General features: G+C 38.1%; 3 protein-coding genes across 4 annotated transcripts; 2 read left to right on the top strand and 1 right to left on the bottom strand.

The window, feature by feature from the left end:
- Positions 1-722: 722 nt before the first annotated feature.
- LOC131325901 (tubulin-folding cofactor B-like) lies at positions 723-3,783 on the top strand. 2 transcript variants are annotated; one of them, XM_058358382.1, is made up of 4 exons: positions 723-836; positions 1,700-1,891; positions 2,149-2,300; positions 3,313-3,783. In XM_058358382.1, exons 2-4 carry the CDS (start codon positions 1,790-1,792, stop codon positions 3,443-3,445), a joined length of 387 nt encoding a protein of 128 aa, XP_058214365.1. In that variant the 5' UTR covers positions 723-836; positions 1,700-1,789; the 3' UTR covers positions 3,446-3,783. The 2 variants fall into 2 exon arrangements, with proteins under 2 accessions (XP_058214365.1, XP_058214364.1); XM_058358381.1 differs by having other exon boundaries at positions 747-836; positions 1,671-1,891.
- A 722-nt stretch (positions 3,784-4,505) lies between these two features.
- On the bottom strand, positions 4,506-8,560 carry LOC131327845 (NAC transcription factor 29-like). Its single transcript, XM_058360972.1, has 4 exons — positions 7,768-8,560; positions 6,551-6,603; positions 6,253-6,394; positions 4,506-4,543 (listed from the first exon to the last, which is right to left on the bottom strand). Exons 1-4 carry the CDS (start codon positions 8,558-8,560, stop codon positions 4,506-4,508), a joined length of 1,026 nt encoding a protein of 341 aa, XP_058216955.1.
- A 1,601-nt stretch (positions 8,561-10,161) lies between these two features.
- Positions 10,162-18,778, top strand: LOC131327844 (NAC transcription factor 29-like). Its single transcript, XM_058360971.1, has 2 exons — positions 10,162-10,181; positions 17,986-18,778. Exons 1-2 carry the CDS (start codon positions 10,162-10,164, stop codon positions 18,776-18,778), a joined length of 813 nt encoding a protein of 270 aa, XP_058216954.1.
- Positions 18,779-21,764: the final 2,986 nt, after the last annotated feature.

The following is a 21,764-nucleotide window of genomic DNA, read 5'->3' as shown; positions in this document are numbered from 1 at the left end:
GAGTCCTCTTTCCATCAACCCCCCCTCACAAATGTTTAGCCATGTTTCCTCTACTGCTTGACATTAATGTTAGAGGAAAATCCGTATTAGAGACACAAGGTAGGTTATAATCCTTATTGATATTAATGAATTTCTAATGTGTTTTCAAAAAAAAAAAAAGAAAGAAAATTATTTGTGTTTCGGGAGCAATGCTTCTTCTTCTCACAAAAGTGTTTGGCGCATGGATTTCACATACTTTTGTGTGGAAGAGGATCATTGCTCCTGGAATACAGAATAATCTTTTGTAAAAGTACCCCTCTTATACATGAATTAAAAGAACGGACCGTCTTGGTAGGGCTCTTTGTGATATCTTTTCGTGTCTGTTTTGATTATCAGAAATTTTTATTCTTAAAGCTCAATTCGAGTTCGACAAAAATCATGCCTATTTGATAGTTGAAAAATATGATTTCTGTGGAACAAAGTTAGAGTATCTTGTAAAACAATATGGGGTCTCAAGAGTTATGTGTTGAGATTTATTAGACCGACATGATTTTTTGGCGTTAGTCATTTTCCCTTCTATTAACGAAATGAAGTAATGAACCCGACACAGGCTGAAGGAGTCCAATACGATGGGTTTAATTCAACGTGGCCAAACCAATTTTTACAAAGTTAAATTCATCTCGATTAACATAATTTTTTGTAAACCCAAAAAACGACGCTGTTTTTTTTTTTTTAAAAACCGTCTTCTGTTTTTTTTTTTGCCCTTTCCTGCTCCCACTTCCCACCAAAAGCAGAGAAAGAATTTCAAAGAGATCTCACGAATCCGAATGGCTCGAAGCTAATCAAAATCCCAACAGGTCCCCTCTCTCTCTCTCTCTCTCTCTCTCTCTCTCTCTCTCTCTCAAGATCTATAATTACTTAATTAGGGTTTTTTTCTTCATAATTTCTGCAAAATTTCGTACTACCAATTCTTATCTAACCGACGCGATACAGATTTGTCTACTATTTTTCCTTTTGGATGAGCTTGAGGGCAAAGTCATTCATTGATCTCGTGTCTTGCTTTGCATTTATAAATGTGCTAAATGGGTTGGTTTCAAAATTCAGCCTTCCATATCAGTAATATCGCTTTTCATCTTTAAAGCCATTGCAAACTAGTTTGGCTTGAATCCAAGGGGTTGGCCTAGTGGTCAAACCCAGGACTTAGGGTTTGCTCTCCTAAGGTGCCATCAACTCCTTTGGGGTGAGTCCATACGGAGTTTTGCCTTGGTTTTAACTGGCTCCTGCTAGCAGCCAGTGGGATTTAATTGGCCCCCGCTAATAGACGGTGGGATTGGTCCATAGGATTAGTTGAAGTATGCTTAAGCTGGCTCAAACACCTGAGCTGTCAAAAAAAGAAAAGTTGTTTGGCTTCAAAATCAGGGTAGTTATCCTTGTTAATTTTAGCATGTATTAATTCCCTTTTTGGACTGGGAGATCGTACTCGTTAATTTTATGCGCTGCTGTTGTTGCTGTGCTCCAAACACCTGAAAGTTTGTGACATTCAACCAAGCACTCAAAGATGATGGGATGTTTATTCAATTGCACTTTTGATATCTTTCACGTGGAAATAACTTCCACGTAAAACCTCAACAATCATGTACTGAGAAGAATATGCAGTTGTTCAATTTTAGTCAACCAGTTGGTCATTGTAGATAATATGCATATGTGTATGTATGACCAGATAAAACGATAAAGGGCCCAATTACGTGACAAGAAAACGTCACTTGCTATAGAAGTTGGGGAGAACACACGGAGGTTGAGTTTCAAGGCCATGGGGTCTCGCTTACAGATTCAAGGGGACGAGTCAGTTCTTTTACGCATTACACATTCCAACCTCAAGAGCTTCTCTACTGATTTTCGCTTTTCTCTTCAGGTACTGAACATAACCGATTTTCAATGTTGAAATGTGCATTGTTCTTCAAGTCCACTGGCTTTAGTTTGCTAGGTTGCATTTTGCTCATATGCTGCATTAACTTGTAGTGTTTTCATAGTGTATTTGGCATTTAGCAATTTGTTTGAATATGCTCTTTGATTTACTTTTGAGGGGGGGTTTTGTTTGACACACGAAACTAGCTTACTTGCTCTACTTGCAATGTGTTCTGTGACCAAGTTTTGTTACTTCTCTGACAGTTGACAGTCGAAGCCGTGAAGGAAAAGATGTGGAAAAAATGTGGTTCTTCTGTTAATTCAATGGGACTTGAGCTATATGATGACATGGGTGTCAAAATTTCAGAATTAAGTGATAACTCGAGGCCTCTTGGTTTTTATTCTCCACAGGACGGGTTAGTTGACTATGCTTTTGTAGTGTTCTTTTGATCTGTAATAGAAGCATTATGTTGTGAGAAGTGACTCTGCATATTTTGATTTATGCAGTGCTAGTTGCTTTGCTCTATTACTGTTATGAGGCACTTATGGATGTTCTATGTTGTTAACATCAGTAGGAAGTTTGCATTCCAGCATCTACAACGATATGGGACTTATTAAATGCCAACCCTATGCGATGCTCGTTTCGTTAAATATGCAGGAAGTTTGTGGAACCTCCGATTTGCCCTAATTTAATTTTGCAGTATTCGAACCAGTTCTCTCTATTGTTGTCTTAGTTTGGTTTGCGCATTCTACGTGATCTTTAGATTTGTGTTCATAGGTTTCACATATAGACATAGATATGCAGAAAAGATGATAGGCATTTTGGATTTATGGATACACTCATATAAATGTACATACGTATGGATATATATGATATTTATATATATGATATTTATATATATTTAGAGAGAGAGAGAGAGAGAGAGAGAGAGAGAGAGAGAGAGAGAGAGAGAGGAGTGTGAAAATCATTTCCAAAAATGAAAATCCATTTAAGGAATATATCTTTAAATGCTCTCGCGTTCATTTTTCCTGTTTCTTTTCAAAGCTGTTTTCCCCAGCTTTTTTGTTGATCGGCTGTTTTCCCCTGCTTTCCTCGCTGTGTCAAGCTGTTTTTTATGCTGCTTGGATAAATTCTTGACGCTGAAGTTGTGTTATACCCAATACATGGGTGGACTAGTTTTATTTTCATTGAAGAGTTTGTTCCTTGTTTACTATCGTTGCTTAAGGTGCATTACAATGAAATATTAGGTCGTGCCTTGAAATGTGTTGTGTTAACCAATAGCACTCATTACTTTGTGTTGCATTATTTGATTTCTTTCTTTCTTCTTTGTTTTTTTGTTGTTTTCTTAGAAGTATACTTGTGGCAAATCGTATGCAAATAGGTCCATGGTTTCGTTAGATAACTGGCTTATCTCTATTATGCTATAGGTATCGATTGCATGTTATTGATTTCGATCCATCATCAGTTACCTCTGGCGGCTGGCTAGAAGACACGTCACTTGTAGAGAAATACAAAATATCTGAAGAAGCGTACGATAAACTTGATGGCAAGTATTTATAAACTCTATTTTGCATGGTCAAAGACTGAAACTTGTGTACACATATCTCCTTTTGGCTCATCAAGATGCAGAATGCAATATTTTGGAGATTGCTTGGTTTCGAGCCAAGCCCAACATGGGGTTAGGAACAAAAGTGGGGATTTGCTTTTTAGTTATTCGGTTGTAGGCTGTAGGAGTAGCCTGTCAGTTGTCATGCAAGTCATCTATTGGGATTCATGTTCGAGGTCGTAGATAGAGTTGCAACTTGTGAGTCAAAACTTCACTATCCAAATAGGAAATCAAAGTTCTATTTGGACTTCCAATTATCTTTAGTCGGTATAATATCATTTCATTATCCACATTGTTTGAGCAGTGATGTGGCAGATCAAATAGACATTAGTTAATTGATTGCAGGTGTGCATCATTAGCCACGTGGCATGTGAATCGTGATAATTGCCTGACTGAATTGCTCTGTTAACCTTGTTTAGCTTAGTAGAAGAAATTATCAGTTCTTGTGAGATTGAACAGATGGCAGATGGCAACATTTGTTGGTACAGGATTTACCTAATTATACTAAGTTGAACACCAAAAGACCTTTCTCTGGTAACTGAAAAGAAAGTTGAATCTCAATAGCAATGAAAGGCATGACAACCTAATTTTGTCACATAGGTTGTTCGTGTTTTCACAGGTGTAAATGAATGATGACACAATTTCTTGGCCAAGCACACTAGCTGGCAATTTTAGGCTTTTGTGGATTGCAAGGAGTTCCAACAGCCAAGCTGTTTAGTTTTTTCAACTGGTTAATTTAAAATGTATTACCACCTGCTGAATTAAAAGAAAAGGGAATTATATGAGCATTTTTTTTTTATCTTACTGAATAGATTCTGTGCAAGCGAGGATCATCGTTAGGTTACCTTGTTACCATTAGCTTGGTATTAGAGGCTACGATGGACATGGACTATATGTGGACATTTAGATAGGTTGCAGTTTATCCAGAATTCTCTGTCTGAGGTAAAGGTTCTTCTTGTTATTGTTTGTGTGGACTTCATGATTGTAGTGGCGACGTTTTGGAGATGAATGAATTCACAGAAAGCTGTTTGCGGAGATGATTTGGAACTTAGCTAAAGAGTATGACAACAAAAGTGCAGATGCATATAATGTTCACACTAACTGTTGAGGTCTGTAGACGGAAGAACCATGTCCCCCATTTATTAGGATTGTCTTTGATCTATCCCTTTGGTAGTCATTATGCCTTTGATCTCATAGGAGAACTTGACACATTGGCCTATAAATCTTATAAAGTTCTGTTAACTCAATGTTGTGTAAAGTGAAGACGGAGTCCAACTGTTTTGAAAAGGTCTATTAGTTGGCGGTGGATGGTAGATTCCCTAACCTGTAATGAACTTCATGACTGATCTGTTTGTGCAAGTTAATCAGTGATCCATTCTCCTTAAGGATTTGCTAGCCTTAGGCTACAAACAGAGCTTTACGAACTCATCTTCACTAGTTGAGGAAATTCTGTTTGGTAAATAAGTGAAGCCTTCTAATCATAAGCAAAAAATGCCTTGTAACAATGTGCCTACTTTAGTCTCTCTCTCTCTCTCTCTCTCTCTCTCTCTCTCTCTCTCTCTCTCTCTCTCTCTCTCTCTCTCTCTCTCTATATATATATATATATATATATATATATATATATATATATATATATATATATATATACGGGGTGGTTCCGGGGACACCTAAAAAAACACTTCATAGTTCCTGATCAAATTTTTATGATCCGAGCCGCTCAATGTGATCAGAACGTGATTTTAAGGGTACTCGTGAGATTTCAGCAAAAAAAATGATCGGTAAGGGCTTGATCCAAACAGTTTCGAACAGTTTTTTATTGAACGGTTTAAATAAAAACTGCTCAAATGAAGCCTTTCCCGGTCATTTTGTTTGCTAATTTCACGCGGGCACCCTTAAAATCACATTCTGCACACATTGAACGGTTCGGATCATAAAAATTTGATCGGAAACTATGAGATTGAGATTTGGGGTGTTTTTTTAGGTGTTTTTTTGGGTGTCTCTTGAACCGTCCCGATATATATATATACACACACACACATATATATATATTCACACAAAAACATGCATATGAATCTTGTTGTAGGCACGTGTTTTCATCTTAGGTTCAGCTGCACAATACTTGGTATGGGTTTCCGTAATTGAATATTGGAGTTAGAGCTGGCCTATGAAGCACCGACACACCTACGAGTCTCCATATCTGTATCGGACAGTTTGGGATCACGCAACACACTAGGGAGAAGCCAAAATACTTTTTTAATTTTAATTTTCTTTATGGTGGAACAAGCTTGAGACATGGGGTGACATGGCGGGGACACATATGGGGACACGGCAGGGTAGCTTTTGTAAATTTTAAAGCTTTTCCGTGAGTACCTATTAGAACTTCAAAAGTGTGTTATTGTTACTTTTAAAGCTATTGTTATTTTGAACATCGTTAGTTTCATTAGAGCTTGTATAGAATCTGACACAAGGCTTTATCTTATGAGGAAAATAGGAGAATTTGGGAGCCTTAGCGAAACATCTACCAAGTTTCTGCTTTAGCTGTGGTGTTTTTGATATGTGTATGTGGTGAACCGTCAAGAATCCTGGCTGCAAATGCTGTAGGTTTGATATCTATTTTTGTCGTCACGGGTCTATTTTTGTCTTGCTTGTTACTTGGTTTTGAGGAGCATTTAGAAAAAAATTTGCAGCCCCTATTAGTGAAATATTTGGCTTCAAGCTGCAATTTTTCTTCTTGTTAATACGGACCAGCATCTACACATACATTGTTGCTGCCGCCCTCTCAACAGCCTCATTCCATTTATGTCATGATTGCCGCCAAATTCATCTGTAGCCACATCTTGTTGGCATAAACTACCGTGAAGAATTAAATTACATAGTGACTCCTTCCTATCCCTTTGCATCATCTGAACGTAAGTCAAAGATGTTCAACCTGAAATTGTGTCCAAGAATAAACTGACAGTGAACATTTCAGAAAGAGAAATTCAGTGGCTATTTTAAAATGTTGAATGCATGCCTCTATGCAGCGATTGTGTACCACATACCGTACAAAAGAAGCAAACCATCAAGCAAATAGAAGCAGCTCTACATTCCAAAGCATTGAAAAACATAACTGCTAAAAAAATCGCATTATTCGAATTATCATATCAGCAGTTACTTGAAATTCTGATTAATTACAAATGAAATAGTGAATGGGCAAAATGAACTACTAATAAACTAACATCTATACCTCCAATTTCTTTTGTTTTTCATTCCCCCTCCCAAAACACACACACAAGCCAAATGATCACCGAGATAAAGAGCGGGAATTCAGTCCCAAGGGGTCTACGTACAGGCTTTACAGGTGGGTGTCATCGATCAACTCTCAGCTTATGTTATGCAGAAAACAATAGATTCATAAGGCTGTAGCATTCATTTCTTAGAGGAAAAAGACGAACACAAACAGAATATCCTCCTCATATCCCGAGATAAGATCTGTGAACCTAAGAGTAATGTGTGATGGGCATTAGACATGGATGGCTTGAATACAAGCTATAAAGTCTTCTTAACATAACTGGGTTGGCAACTTGTGCAGAAAAATGAGTCTATGGGTCTTTAGACGCAAGTACAAGGGGAGGGGCAGAACATCTAGGAAATAAATGCTTCTAAGGTGTGTTTTTCATGGAGAAAGGGTCGAGAGAGGCCAGGAGCTACTACGAAGAGGACCTCGTTGGCAAGCTGGTGATGGGTTTTCTACTAAATTCTGGCTGCACCCATGTTGGCATAAACCACAATGGTAAATATAAATGACACAGTGACCTCTTTGTATCATCTCATCTTAAGTTAAAATACCTTTACATATCACTAACCACAAGCTGAAATTATGTCCAGCAATAGCTTTATGAACCATACTTTCCAAACTAAATAGATGGCAAACATTTAACAAGGAGAAAATCAGTTGTTATTTCAAATGTTGAATGCGTGCCTCCATGCAGAGATTGTGTAGTACACGACGTACAACAGAAGCAAACCAATAGGCTGATGGAAGAGGCCCTTACATTCAAAAAGTATAGAAAACTCTTAATTGATATATAAATAAAAAAACAATCAACATTTAAACTATCATTTCTGCAGTAGGCTGATGGAAGAGGCCCTTACATTCAAAAAGTATAGAAAACTCTTAATTGATATATAAATAAAAAAACAATCAACATTTAAACTATCATTTCTGCAGTTTGTTGAAATTTAGAGTACTTAAAAAACAACGAATCGTTTCAATGAACTAGTGTAGAATTATCACAATGCCAAGGTGAATAATTTTCTTGCTCCTCCTGTTCCCAAATAGCTTCAAGTTCTTCAACGGTTAACTCATTCGCATCGTCATTCATTATCTGATCTTGCACAAATTGTTGATCTTTTGAGAAGGGAACAACTTCTGTATCCGGTATCGAAGTAATATCATACTCCATCTTCTTTTCTTGAATAACCTCAGTTCTAACACGCTTTGCGGGTTTCGAAACTACAAGGTCATCATTGGCAGCCTCAACATTCTTTCTTTTTCTCGGAGATACCTTTGTGTACTTTGAGTCGAATCTTTTTATCCTGCAAAGAACATATTTGCTTGTACTTTTATCAGTATTGCCATCACGGAGAGAGTACTCTTGCATGATCCAGTGGCCTTTTTCCACAGGCCCGTCCATTGCAATAGGTTCGTCGGCGGCAATCTCAAAGTACAACGTCGTCTTGTACCCTATTGCACATTTACCGTTCTTAACTTCTTCACGAGCCGTCTCTCCGTGCCATGAGCCACAACCGGCTTTTCTGGCAATCCTGTTTTGGCTGGCCTTGATCAAAGTCGTGAAAACGTAGATTGTACCTTCTGTCTTCCATAAATCTGTCTTCTTGTCTTTGGTTTTGGATATCTCCCATGGGTCTTCGTCCGTAAAAATCTGCCACGGGGCTTTGTCACCATAAATCTCACGATCGATAACGACGTCACAAGGCAGGGCTTCGTTCGTACACTTCTTGTCGAGATATTTTATAAGGAGTTCTTGATCTGTAGGCGTAAAGTGATAGCCTTTTGGTACAGTCATGTTGCTGTTCCTCTCTCTCTCTCTCTCTCTCTCTCTCTCTCTCTCTCTGTGACTGTGTGATACTACGTTCGAAAATTGACAAAGGAGGTTATAGGGATATATATACGCAACAGAAACTAGGGCGGCGGGACTTAATTGAGTGGGAAAATCATTGAGTGCACCAAGTTTACACCCGTGGGACGCGCATCGAGGTTCTACACAATTGATCCGAGCAATTCAATTTGTCCAAAATATTATTTTAAGGGTCCTAAGTCGATTTTTGGTTTCTGAATTTACAGGAGTCAAAAGTTAAAAAAATTGATAAGATCTTACCGGTACTCAATTTGAACTAAATTTTTTTTACAACAACATCCTAAAAGCTATTTTAATAAAATGCAAAGGTTCGAATCATTTGTATGAAAATCCGAGGTGGATCCCACTCAACTCAGTGTACATTTGATCTCACACAACCGTTTTGGACCTATCACGAGTCTTAAAAAATGATCAGGGTCGCTCATTTTGTTTAAAATCTTTTGACAAGCTTTATATAAAAGATTAGCTTAGTCGGATATCGGTAAGACTGTTTACAATACATTCAACTTTGCAAGTTCAGACCTGAATTTTGAGTCAAAGTTGGATGCTACGTAAACGTCGTTATTGATATTTGACTAAGCTGATATTTTACGGGAATTCTAAAAAAAATATTTTAAATTAAATGAACGGCTCCACTTACCTGACAAAAAATGAACGGGTCCGGTCATCTTTAGAGGGTCCGAAACATATATGTAGGGTCATAGGATTGATGGGAATCTAACAAAGAGTTTTAAATGAATACATACAAATATTACTTTTTCGATTCCTCTTTTTAAGATAAATGAATACAACCTCGATCCCAAGTGGTTCGTTCATCAACCCTTGTTATGACAAGATTTTCATTTTATTCTATGCCTGCATGAAAATATGGAATTCACGCTAACTTTGGCTCTTTTTAGTGTTTTCAACAATGTAGAATGATTCACATATATTCCAGTAAGCACTGAATTAAATTGGTGACGAAAATCCGGTGTTGTAAAGCTTTTCAAATTTGAGATAAAATTTGAAAACATATGCAGAAAGTCCACCTCACAGCTCGAGATAAAATTTGAGAAGCTAAGAAGCATGGGGAGTTAGACATTAGACATGGATAGCTTGAATACAGGCTATGGAGTCCTCTAAACAAAACTTGGCGACTTGATTCTGTTCTTGTAAATACCCTGTGGATGCCAACATTACCTGCCTCATGTAAATACCCTTAACTCCTGGGGAGTGGCTAGGGGCCTTGTGATAGGATCCTTTTGTTTCGGTAATGTTTATCGTTATTTTGGCCAAGTGGAAGTGTTTTGGATATTATGAACTCCATAAATCAAGGTCCATAACTTGATTCTGTTCTTGTTTGATGGTTAATTTGGTGTGAAAATATAAGTACGGTACAGACTGCATAATTTATCTAATTAGTGAATTATCATTGATCCAAAAGGTTTGTCTTATTTTGTTGCAGCTATGGTATCTGTTTTGTGTTCCGATCTTAAATTCATGACACGGGTTCAGTAAAAGGCGAAAATAATTCGCTCTTTGGTCCCCGCATGGCTGCGTTGCAGCTTTGGTGCTTTAGCAAAGACTCATTCTACTATTGGAGCATAGCATTACATGTTCAGTAACTAATTCCCTGTTTAGTTGGGTTGACATTCCAGTAAGGTTTCCTTCTTTTAGTCCCTCGATCGGCAGTTTGTTTCCTTCATTATTTTTATCGTCGAGTGCTGGAAATGTTTTGAATTGCCTACTTATCTCTTGAGTTTGGAAAGTTACATGGTTGTGTTGCCCATTGAAGAGGATTATAGGCCATCTTTGCTATTTTGAGCAGGTTCGTTTATTCCTTTCATAGATTTATTCCTTGTGAGCCTATTTGAGCCTCTTGCATAATAACCATTCTCTTGTTGAGCTCCGCCATCTATATTGTGTCTTGAAAAGGGCTGGTTAATGATGTGAAGGTGAGTTATTGAGAAAAAAAGGAGATGAGTGGAGTTGAGAATTATGCTTGACTGGTGGTGATCTTTCCCATTCAAAAATAAAAAAAAAAAAACAACAAAAGAATGGGCTTGTAAGGAATAAAAAAAAAAAAAGGGAAGACACCAACTTATTGTGAAAATGAGAAACACTTGTTCTTAATGTGGGATTGTGTTAAAGGTAGGAAAGAGAGATGTGGTGGAGTTGATAAGAAGCAAAAAAATTAAAGAAAAAAAGAGGGCACGCATCATTATATTTGCCCTATGTGAGCAGTTGTTGGCCTATTCTCGGACACTTGAATATTTTACCCTAACCTTGAAATACTTTCCCTTACCTAACGTTATCACCAGAATTGAAGTCCTATTTGATCCTAGGGGCAATGGGCTGTGAATTGGTGGATAGAGAGTTTTCAACACTTGGTATTCCTTTCATGAGATCGTGTATCCACTTTATAGAGCGTTCTTTTTGTGTCATTATGTGCAGAAGTATTTTGCTTTCATTTATATAACGTCTGCCTGCACATATTGAGTGTAATATGCACTTTGTTTCGAGTGATTTCATTTGTTGAGTGCATGACACGGTGAGATTTTAAGTCGAGACTCGGTCCAGAGAGAACTTTTGGTTATTTTTCACTTGTGTATAGGTGTCGTGACTCATTTTTATGACTTGATAGTATCTAGAACTGCTTATGTCGTTATCTCTTTGCGATTGCTTCATATTCTTTGCTTGAGATATCATTGAGCTGTCTTACATGTTTTCGGGTTTCATGTGAAGAGGATTCACGATGTTTTGTTGGTGATCACTGCTGAAAACCCTCACGAGACTTCACTCGTCCTACCGGGGCCGCCTGGGGGTTTAAAAGAACTATCGATTTTTGTTTGTGTTCTTTAGTTGCATTTTATTTTCTTTGCTCAGGACTAGCAAAGTGTAAGTTGAGGGGTGTGATAGGCGCGTAAATGTTCACATACGCACCCTCTAATTTATCATTGTTACGTCTATTTATATTATTATTTAGAGTTTTATGGGTTTATTTTGTGTTGTAGGTATTTGGAGGGTTATCATTGTAATGGGCGTTACTATGGCAAAATTGGCATATGAGTTGGCAGATTGGTACGTGGAGTTCCAGCATGGCCAATGATACTAATTTAATTGAGGGGTCCATTCATATTTTATGGATTTAACTCCCTTGGGAATAAATCGGTTATGTCTTGGCCAAGCCAATGGAACTTGCAACATGTACTGCTGAAGTAAAAAGGGAATTAGGTCAAGCCCCAATTGGGTAGAAATTAGTTGCCCAGTTATTGAAGGAATTGAATGGGCCTAAGTTAATGATGTCGGCTACATGGCTTATAAATTAAAAGGGGACTTCGGCAGCTTTTAAAAAAAGGGGTTTTTTTTTTTCCACAGTAGAAACAAAGAACGGGGCTGCCGCGAGATTCAATATTGTTTAGTTTTAAGTTTTGTTCAATTACTTACACTCTGGTAACTCGTTTTAATTTCAGTTCTTTATAAAAGTTATTCATTGATATTTAATTAGTTGATATTTCTTGTTTATTTTTCATCTCGCGTAATAGAAGCATGTCTCTAATTATGGTTTCTTTTGCTTCTTATTTAATAATGAGTGAGTAGACGTCGGGGTAAGGTTGCGGGGTGATTAGCACACCGTGACTAGGTCGGACACGTTCTGCTCCTGTTTTCTGACATAAAAATTGAAAGGGCAATTTTAGGTTAATTAAGAACATTCGTAAGACGAACCTGGGCATTGTTGGAACCCATGTGAACGGAAGAATGAGGGTCCAAAACTCATTCTCCGTTGCTAATGGGTAAACGGCGACCATAAGGGTTCGCTTCTTGCAGGGTATCTTTTTCAGTCTAAAATCAAACGTTTTAAAGAACACTGAATGGAGCAGGTTAATCCGGACTAGTTACGAGTGCTATGACCCCTACGACCGTACGTACCTCCTTTAAATTATTCAAAGAGAACAATCAATTTCTTAGGTTTTAGTTAATCTCAATCAAATTGATAAGAGATGGCTACCTAAGAGCCCGTTTCTAATAGTAATAGCCCGAGTTTTTAACGAACACACATCACCGTCTCTATGGATTCGACTCCGGACTCACCGGATATTATGCTACGTCGGTCTCAGCTCTACGCTTGGGATAACCATTTAATTTAGGACTAGGAAATCGTTAACCAGCAACCGCCCAATAAGTGTGAGATCATCTCTGTGATCTCGTGGTAGAGCTGGCCTTGCATCTGATCTCCTTCGGTGGTTGAGATGGGATTGATTGATTCCAGAAGACTGTATAGGCTTCACAAGCAACCTGGGTAAAGCATCACAATTATCTATGGCCAGAAGAGCTACTATGGTCCTATCTATACAAGTAACTATATAGAAGCCTGATCAGAGCAAATTCCACAGGCTTCGGTAGTGTAAAAGGCAAAAATAATTCGCTCCTTGGTCACCGCATGGCTGCGTTTCAGCTTTGGTGCTTTAGCAAAGACTCATTCTAATTTGATAGAGAACAAGTTTTGGTGCTTTAGCAAAGACTCATTCCATGTTCAATAACTAATTCCCTGTTATGTTGGGTTGACATTCCAGTAAGGTTTCCTTCTTTTAGTCCCTCGATCGGCAGTTTGTTTCGTACCCCTGAACTTGTCATATGATAGAGAACAAGTTTGTTCCTAAAGCTTTCCTCGAACGGTATCCATTGGCTCAAAAACATACGCTTGGCTATAAAACTGATTTCGGGAAGAAAGAGGATAGCATTGTATGTGCACGACACATGATTTTGAACTTGTCATTGTATCGGCAATGATGGCACTAAGCAGTATGAAAATGTATTTCCTTTCCACTCAATGCTTCTTGTCAGGTATTCAACACTTCTGGATTCGAAATTTCCTGCATGATAATATGATGTGTGATCGAGTGTAGTAGCAGTTGTTGGGTCACCATTACGACTTACAATCCATTCTGATTCACAGTCGATTTTCCTCCGTTCTCACCTGGTCGATCTCCAGATTGTCCATGGTAGCACATCCTTGACTTAAAACCAGCAAATTCAATTTGCCCCAAGTATGAAGCATCCCCACTAAAATTAAGAACAAATTGTTCTTCTCCAAACTAAGGAGGGCAAACAAAGAAAAATCCCCAAACTTTACGCACACATACACCGATTGTTCTTCTCGCTCTGCACAAAGATGGAATCGCCATGGATTGTTCTTCTCTCTCTCTCTGCACAAACGGATCCAGAGGCCGTACGTCCAGACTTTTCTTTCTTTATTTTGGGCTTCAAATACTCTTCTAGCTAGGGACTTTTGTAAATCTGAAATGGAGATTTCTCAGTTATGAGATTTCGTAATTATCATTCTCCTGTTCTTCGTTGTAATGATTTGCTCTTGTGAGTGTAGGTTTCCTCCTGTGTGTGAATACGCGTGGGTGAGTGGAGTCAAGGGCGGACCTACACTTCAAGTCACCTCCACATGTACCTGTTAATTTGGCAAAAGAATTTGACTCCACAATTCTAATAAATTTGCCCCAAGTATGAAGCATCTAGGCGTTGGATCACCTCCCAGCGCCTAGGCGGCCGACTTTTAGAATTCTAGCCTTCGTATACATGTAAATGATAATGTAGTAGGTCGTGCATTCACAAAGTTTTTTTAAAAAAAAAAAAGAATTGTTCAAGTCCGAAAACAACCTCTCTGCTTGCAAAGGTAAGGTTGCCTACATCAACCCTTCCCCAGACCCAGTAATGGCGGGAGTCTCCTGCACTGGTTTTGCTCTTTATTGTTCATCAGAAGGTGTTGCACGCATGGAAGGTGTTGAAACGGGTCATGAAAATAACCACTTTTTCACCAACGTCCATAACAGTTTCGCGCCCGTTCTAACTAACTTGGAGTAGTTTTTTTTCCGTTAAAAATTAATAAAGCTATCATATCTTTCTCTCTCTCTCTCTCTCTCTCTCTCTCTCTCTCTCTAAGACCCCTCTTTTCATGTTCTATTTGGTTTATCACATGATTTGTTAATGTTTTGAATTCCAAATGCTCTGTTTTCATCTGTTCTTGAAGACCCCTCTCAGCATTTAAATCGTTTCTTTCGGTTCCCTCCATAAATTACTCGACCCAAACACAGCCTTAAACAAGAAAGATAGTTAATTCGAAAGAGAGAAATGGTCGGAGATACTAACTGGTGGCGAAATGTCATCGTGCTTGTGCTCGCGGAGAAACTGCATCATCAGGAGGATGAACGACGTCGTGATCTCCTCGTTTCTTGTTGAATCGCCTCATAGTAGACCTGGTAATTGTTTCCACAGAAAAATGCTTCCCTTAAACATTAGAAGTCAAAAACACCTTTTTCCCTTGTTCAAGATTCTTCGGAATGTATCGAAATTGACGGATTATGTGTGGAAAACTCAGAAGTCAGAACACATGATTAAAAGTTAGGGTGTGACAAATATATATAGCTAATTCTACACACGTTTAGCGGAAAAGTGAGTGGCTATAGGAATGAAGTGGCCTTTTAAGATGCAGTTTGGTCTGAAATTTAAAGATGTTGATGCGGATAGTCTACCCCCAACGCTTATTTCCACTGCTCGCCTACATGGCGTTGGGCCTCACCTATTTTAAATAAAAATATACTCCAAGAAAAAGGCAGAAAAGGGAAGAACCAAATCCTCCCAATTGCAAGTGAGGCGGAATGCTGTTGGTGCCTACCTTATACTCTCATGCATATGGGCAGAGTTCAATTCCCATAAGCACTCAAGCCTTTCCCAAGTCTCTAGTGGTTGGATCTAGACACTAGTTATTGCGACTGTTTGCCATTGCCCCTTTGTCACCTTTTTTCTTGTTTTTCTTTCTGTGATGGTTTGCTATAGGTTCTCTTTCTCTGTTCTAGGATGGATTTGCTGTTTTAGCCACTTTGGTTGTTTTGAAATGGGTTTTGGATAAAAAAAAAATTCATTTGACCGGCCATCGTGTCGTTTCGACACCAAGTAAACTTCAACTTTGCCTCTTTTTCTACAACATCATCCAAATACCTATAACACAGAAATCAAGCATCAGACCCCGAGTAACGATATAAATGAACCTAGCGGGAATAAATTAGGGGGCGTTTATGTGAATATTTACGCAACCATCAGAGCTAGGGGTCCAAACCACCACCATCATCTGCACCTCCCAGATATCAAGGGGGTTGGTATCCCCTCAGGTCCGTTTCTCAATTTTCGGCCATTTTCTGATCACATTTTGATGATCAGCTCCATTCATTTTGTAGAGTTCGGTGAAAACCTTATTGATACCAAAAATTCTATTCATCAGACTTTATTTGATATGATCGGCACATATGAAAATTGCAAAAAATCCAAAATTGGGTTCCGATTTAGTGTATTTTTTACCAAGTTTTGGTTTTCTTCAATTTTCATGTGTGCCGATCATATACCTACTAAAATTCGATAAACACATTTTTTGGTATGATTAAGGTTGTCACCGAACTCTACAAAATAAATGGAGCCGATCATCCAAATGTGATCGGAAAATGCATGGCCAGAAAATGCAAAACGAACCGGAGGGGATATCAACGTCCTTGGTATCCCCAATATACATAAAAGTTTCTCTCGTATTGGATCCTCCAAAGATGACCGGATCCGTTCAATTTTTTTTTAGGTAAGTCAACCCATTCATTTTATGTTTAAAATATTTTGTTTAGACTTTCCGTAAAAAATCAGCTCATTTGAATATCAATAAGGACGTTTACGTAACATCCAACTTTATCTCTGAGAAGCAAAGTTGGATATATCGTAAAAACTATTACCGACATCGGAATGAGGCTAATCTTTTATATGAAGCCTGAACAAACCATTTTAAACAAAATGAGCGGCCTTGGTCATTTTTTGAGTCTCGGGATAGATTCAAAACGGATTTTGAGGGATCAAATGTACACCGGGTTATGTGGGATCTACCTCGGGCTCTCATACAAATGATTTGAGCCCTTAAATTTTATTAAAATAGCTTGTAGGATGTTGCCGTTAAAAAAAATTAGTTCAAATTGAGCATTGGTAACATCTTATCACTTCATTTAACTTTTGGTTCATGTGAATTCAGAAACCAAAAATCAAATTAGGACCCTTAAAATAATACTCCTATTTACATAAAATTGAATTGATCGACTGTGTGGGACCTCGATGCACATCGATCCCACTTAACCGGTTGTAAACTTGGTGCACACATTTTGGCATACCCATGGTACTTTAGATAAATTTTAGGGCAAATTTTCAGAGTCGTGCCTCTAGTTTTACGGTTATCTCAATTTCGTCAATCTAGTTTCAATTGCTACCAAATAAACCCTGTAGTTTGTTTTACATTCCGAATTGGTAAAATCGTTAACACTGTTTATGAAACTAATGGAAAAATATGATTAAAAAATTAAGTGCTCAAATTTTCAATTCGGTTGAACCGGTGTGAAAATCTTATTTTTTTAATCATTTTATCCTAAATGGTCGTAATAAATTTTTGGCTTTAAGGCCTTTCAACAAGCACCCGAAGACTACTTATTTAGTTTTAGGACTCTTATAGGGTGCTCATTGAAAGGTCTTATAGTTAAAAATTCATTATAACTATTTAAGCTAAAATAATCAGAAAAATAAGATCTTCGCACCGGTTCAAACAGATTAAAATTGAAACACTTAATTTTTTAACTATATTTTTTAATATATAAACGGTGTAAAAAATAAGTGTTCCAATTTTCAATCCCTTTGAACCGGTGCGAAGATCTTATTTTTCTGATCATTTTATCTTAGATGATCATAATGGATTTTTGGCTCTAAAGCCTTTCAATGAGTACCCTAAGAGAGCCCTAAAACTAAATAAGGAGTTTTCGGTTGAAAGGCCTTAGAGCAAAAAATTCATAACGACCATCTAGGATAAAATGATCAAAAAATAAGATCTTCGCACCGGTTCAACCGAATTGAAAATTGGAGCACTTAATTTTTTAAACATATTTTTCTGTTAGTTTCATTAACGGTGTTAACGATTTTACCAATTGGGAACGTAAAACAAACTACACGGTTTATTTGATAGCAATTGAAAGTAGATGGACGAAATTGAGACAACCGTAAAACTAGAGGGATGACTACGAAAATTTGTCCTAAATTTTAATTTGTTATCATCTTATGATGTAAATCCTTTAGTCCGATATTTAATTTCTCAACAAACTCTGAGTGAGTTAAGAGTCCAAGACTTTCCTGTCACTCCATGATTTTTCTCACTCAATTAAGTCCCGCCACCCTTCTCTTGTGTATATATATCCCTATAACCCCTTTGACATTCACAGAAAGAGTTGAGAGAATAGCAGTACTTAGTAATAGAGTAGATAGTTGGAGAGAGAGAGAGAGAGAAGCAACATGAGTACTCTGCCACCAGGATATCGCTTTAGGCCTACAAATAAAGAACTTTTAGACTTTCTTAAAAAGAAGTCTATGGACCAAACCCTGCCTTGTGACGTGTTTATCGAGTGTGAGATTTATGGGGCTAACGACAAAGCCCCATGGCAGATTTTTACCGACGAAGATCCGTGGGAGATATGCAGAACCAAAGACGAGAAGACAAATTTATGGAAGACAGAAGGTACAATCTATGTTTTCACGAGCTTGATCAAGGGCAGAGGAAAAAAGAGACCAAGAACAGCCGATTGTGGCTCATGGCACGGAGAGACCGCTCTTGAACAAGTGTTGGAAATTGACAAGGATAATATCAGTTTGATAGGGTACAAGAGGATTTTGTGCTTTAAGATTTCAAACGAAATGGGTGCAATCGATAGGAGTGTGACAAAAGGCCACTGGATCATGCATGAGTACTCTCTACCCGATGGTGGCGAATGTGTTCTTTGTAGGATAAAAAGAGACGACTCAAAGGACACCAAGATATCACCAAGGAAAGGAAAGAATGTAGATCAGGCTGCTACAACTGATGATGACCTTAGAGTTCCGAAACCTGCAAAGCGTATTCGAACGAATTTGGGGGAAGAAAAGAATATGGATTGCCATATTGTTGTGGCACCAAACACACAAACAAAAGTCGCTCCTTTCTTGGAAGAACTACTTGTGCAAGAACAGAGTTTTGCGATGAGTAATGATCCAAATGAGCTTACAGTTGAAGAATTTGAAGCCATTTGGGAGGAACAGGAGAATGCAAAAACCTAGTTGAGTGTGAAGCTTCTTCCAAGCAATCGCGAGAGTGAACGGTTCTTGTCTCCAAACTCCATGTTTCATGCCCAGGGCCAGCCCAATGTATTTGGATGCCTTAGGCCAAGTGATAGAATAGTGCCCTACATAAATTTTCTAATTTAAAAATAATAAATAAAAATACTTTTCTATATATAATTTTCATTCATATTATTTAACATGGTAAATAGTTTGGCCTTAATGGCTTGTACGGTTGCAATAATATTCAGTAGACTCAAGTTTGAATCACAGCAGCCCCAATTTGTGTGATAGGAGGAAATTTTTTTTGGCAAAAAGACACTACAAAAAAATACCTTACCAGGATTTGAACCTAGGCAACTTATGTAAAGGAGCCAACACTTTACCATTGAACCATCAAAGGAAATTGAATTATAATTACACACAGAAAATATATATACTTATCTAGGAAGGGGGTGCCCCATTTTTGGCCCAAAATGTGGAGGCCCTAGGCGGCGGCCTCTTGGGCCTCCCCATTGTGCCGGCCCTGTTCATGCCACAGCGGAACCATCATCGATATTCTCTTTTTCCAATGATTTGTTTTTGGATCAACAGAAAAATAACATGTAAGAACATCTTCCCTCAATATGGTGGTGAGATTGATCATTCCTGAAGAACGAAGAATGGAGCTAGCAACATCAAGAGCAAGAGAGTGCACATTATGGTATGTTTGTTGTGTGTCCGTCCGAGGGGGAATGAAGAACGAAAGAAACTGGATCTGTAGATGATAGCTTAATTAGTAGTTCATTGAGCCCATTCATCATTTGCTTGTAAGTAATCAAAATTTCAACAAGCTGCAGATATTAGAGATTAAAAACAGTATGTTTTTTTGTCAGTTTTATGATTATTCTAGGCAGTTTTATGATTATTCTAGGCTGTGGAATGTGGATCTGATTCTATTTGCCTAATGGTTTGCTTCTGCTATTTGCCTATTGGTTTGCTTCTCCTATTTGCCTATTGGTTTGCTTCTTTTGTATGACACGTAGCCCAAAATCGCTACATACCAAAGGGATAGGAAGCAGTCACTGTTTTATTTATTTCACTCTTTGTAGTTTATGACAACAAGTTTTTGTTATATGCCCGGTAAAAAATAAAATTTAATTCGATCCAGTGGCAATGTGATGAATGGAATAAGGCTGTTGAGTGGGCGAAAACAACATTTGAATAGATGTTGATTCTAGATTAAACAGCTGACTAGTCCCACCTAGGCGCTAGGCGCACCTTTTCCACCCGATTCGCGCCTAGCGATTTTTAGAACATTGACTAACAGGATTCACTCACTACTGATTTGACTAACTGTGAACTTATAACACGTAAACTCAAGAAGGATAAAGTCCCTAACAGCTTCAGTCTTTAGAAATCCATCCTTCTCAATATGGGCTTGATACTCAATTTTTTTGGGGTCTCATCTTTCAATCAAGAACCTCATATCCCTCATTAATTGATTGGTTTCCTCTTGTTACCTTTTCCAAAAAAACATAAGTTGTTGTCAAGAGAATCTCAAATCCGGATTGAAATCCATCAGCATATGTTGATTTAGAATCTCTAACCTTTTCCAGTTGGATTGTTCTTTATGGGACACAGACAAAGGCAAGGGTTTGATCAGAAATGTTCCAATATATCAAACCCAAACATCACAAATAGGAACTAAATTTTTGTGCAGTGGCAATATGTTGAATGGCATGATATTTCTGGATATTCCATATGGAAACTTGTTATGGGGAAAAGAAAGTTCAGTAAGCATGGAACCTACTGTCATCGAAATTTTCAATTAATGCTGCCTATAAGAGTTTTAATTCTCCAATGAAACGTGGAGCTGCTGATTATGTGCAGTTTTAGAAGTTTTTTTGCAGGTTTCCATTGCTCTGTGATCGACATGACTGTTTCGCTTGGAATACTTTAGCCAATTGCCATGGGAAAGACACCAGAGAGAAGCAATAAGCATCATGTTGGACTTCTAGTCACGCGATCCAAGCAACCAAGATTTTGTCAACTTGAAACCGAACGCTACTCAGCCAAGTTCTTTTTCAAGTTACTAATAGTACTTAGGAAGATATCTGAAGACCAATAGACAATACAAGAGAAAGGACATTAAACACTTATAACATCCCAAAAAAGCACAACAGAGCAAAGAAAAACGGTCAAGCCAAAAAGACAAGGATACTCTTCAGACAAATGAATCTATAAAATTCGTTAGACTATCAAAAAGAAGCATCTATCTCACAAAAATCGAACTATACAGCATTACCAAAAAAATAACTTCTCAATCTGCGCACCCACAATTCTATCCCTGCAAAAGTCCCTTTGTCGCGTTACTTTTCACTAAGGAGGTGAGAGTAGCCAAGCCTTTCTTCTAGCCTAATACACTCTTCCAAATAAAACATCAGCCCATATTCTTCGGTAACACCAAACTCACCCCAAAACAAGCAAGAATCAGAACAAAGATCCCTTGACAATTCACAATGCACGACAGAGTGCAAGACTAATCTCCCCCCTCCCCGCGACTCATGCAACACCAATTGACAACCCTCCTCCTTGTAATCAGATCGTCTTCCATAAGAAGACTAGCTGATTAGCGGTCCTAAAATAGAATGCAGCGAGAGACGGGGGCCCCCACCTTCCAGATACCTTTCCATGGGAATCCATTCTCCCTACTTCCCAACGGAGTCCCCTAAAAGACTTCACATGAAAACTGCCACTACTTACTCAACAAAGCCTCTATTCCATAGCTCGTGGATTGGTTTACTACGAAGTACATGCCGTCAAAATCTAGAGTGTAAGGTTATTCATTCCACAAACTCAGGTATCGTGCCTATTTCTGAACCAAGGCCATGCCTATAACCCGCATCTTTCATCTTTAAGGCTAATTGTTCTAATGTTTCATATATTTCATCACACTGAGGATGCTTTTGATTTTTAGACACAAAAGAGTTAACACAACCCACAT

This window comes from Rhododendron vialii, chromosome 5a (assembly GCF_030253575.1).
Source record: "Rhododendron vialii isolate Sample 1 chromosome 5a, ASM3025357v1".
In the NCBI taxonomy this organism is placed as follows: domain Eukaryota; kingdom Viridiplantae; phylum Streptophyta; class Magnoliopsida; order Ericales; family Ericaceae; genus Rhododendron; species Rhododendron vialii.
Note: the sequence above shows the minus strand (reverse complement) of the source record. Positions and strands in the feature narration are given on the sequence as shown.

Excerpts from the sequence above, each read along its gene's own strand:
- LOC131325901 (XM_058358382.1), top strand. The coding sequence starts at position 1,790 with ATGGGGTCTCGCTTACAGATTCAAGGGGACGAGTCAGTTCTTTTACGC. Across the intron at positions 1,892-2,148 it reads ATTTTCGCTTTTCTCTTCAG|TTGACAGTCGAAGCCGTGAA; the intron begins GTACTGAACATA and ends CTTCTCTGACAG. Across the intron at positions 2,301-3,312 it reads TTTTATTCTCCACAGGACGG|GTATCGATTGCATGTTATTG; the intron begins GTTAGTTGACTA and ends ATTATGCTATAG.
- LOC131327845 (XM_058360972.1), bottom strand. The coding sequence starts at position 8,560 with ATGACTGTACCAAAAGGCTATCACTTTACGCCTACAGATCAAGAACTC. Across the intron at positions 6,604-7,767 it reads AAATTATTCACCTTGGCATT|CAGTTATGTTTTTCAATGCT; the intron begins GTGATAATTCTA and ends CGATTTTTTTAG. Across the intron at positions 6,395-6,550 it reads CTGCTTCTATTTGCTTGATG|ATGATGCAAAGGGATAGGAA; the intron begins GTTTGCTTCTTT and ends ACTTACGTTCAG.
- LOC131327844 (XM_058360971.1), top strand. The coding sequence starts at position 10,162 with ATGGCTGCGTTGCAGCTTTG. Across the intron at positions 10,182-17,985 it reads ATGGCTGCGTTGCAGCTTTG|TACTCTGCCACCAGGATATC; the intron begins GTGCTTTAGCAA and ends AAGCAACATGAG.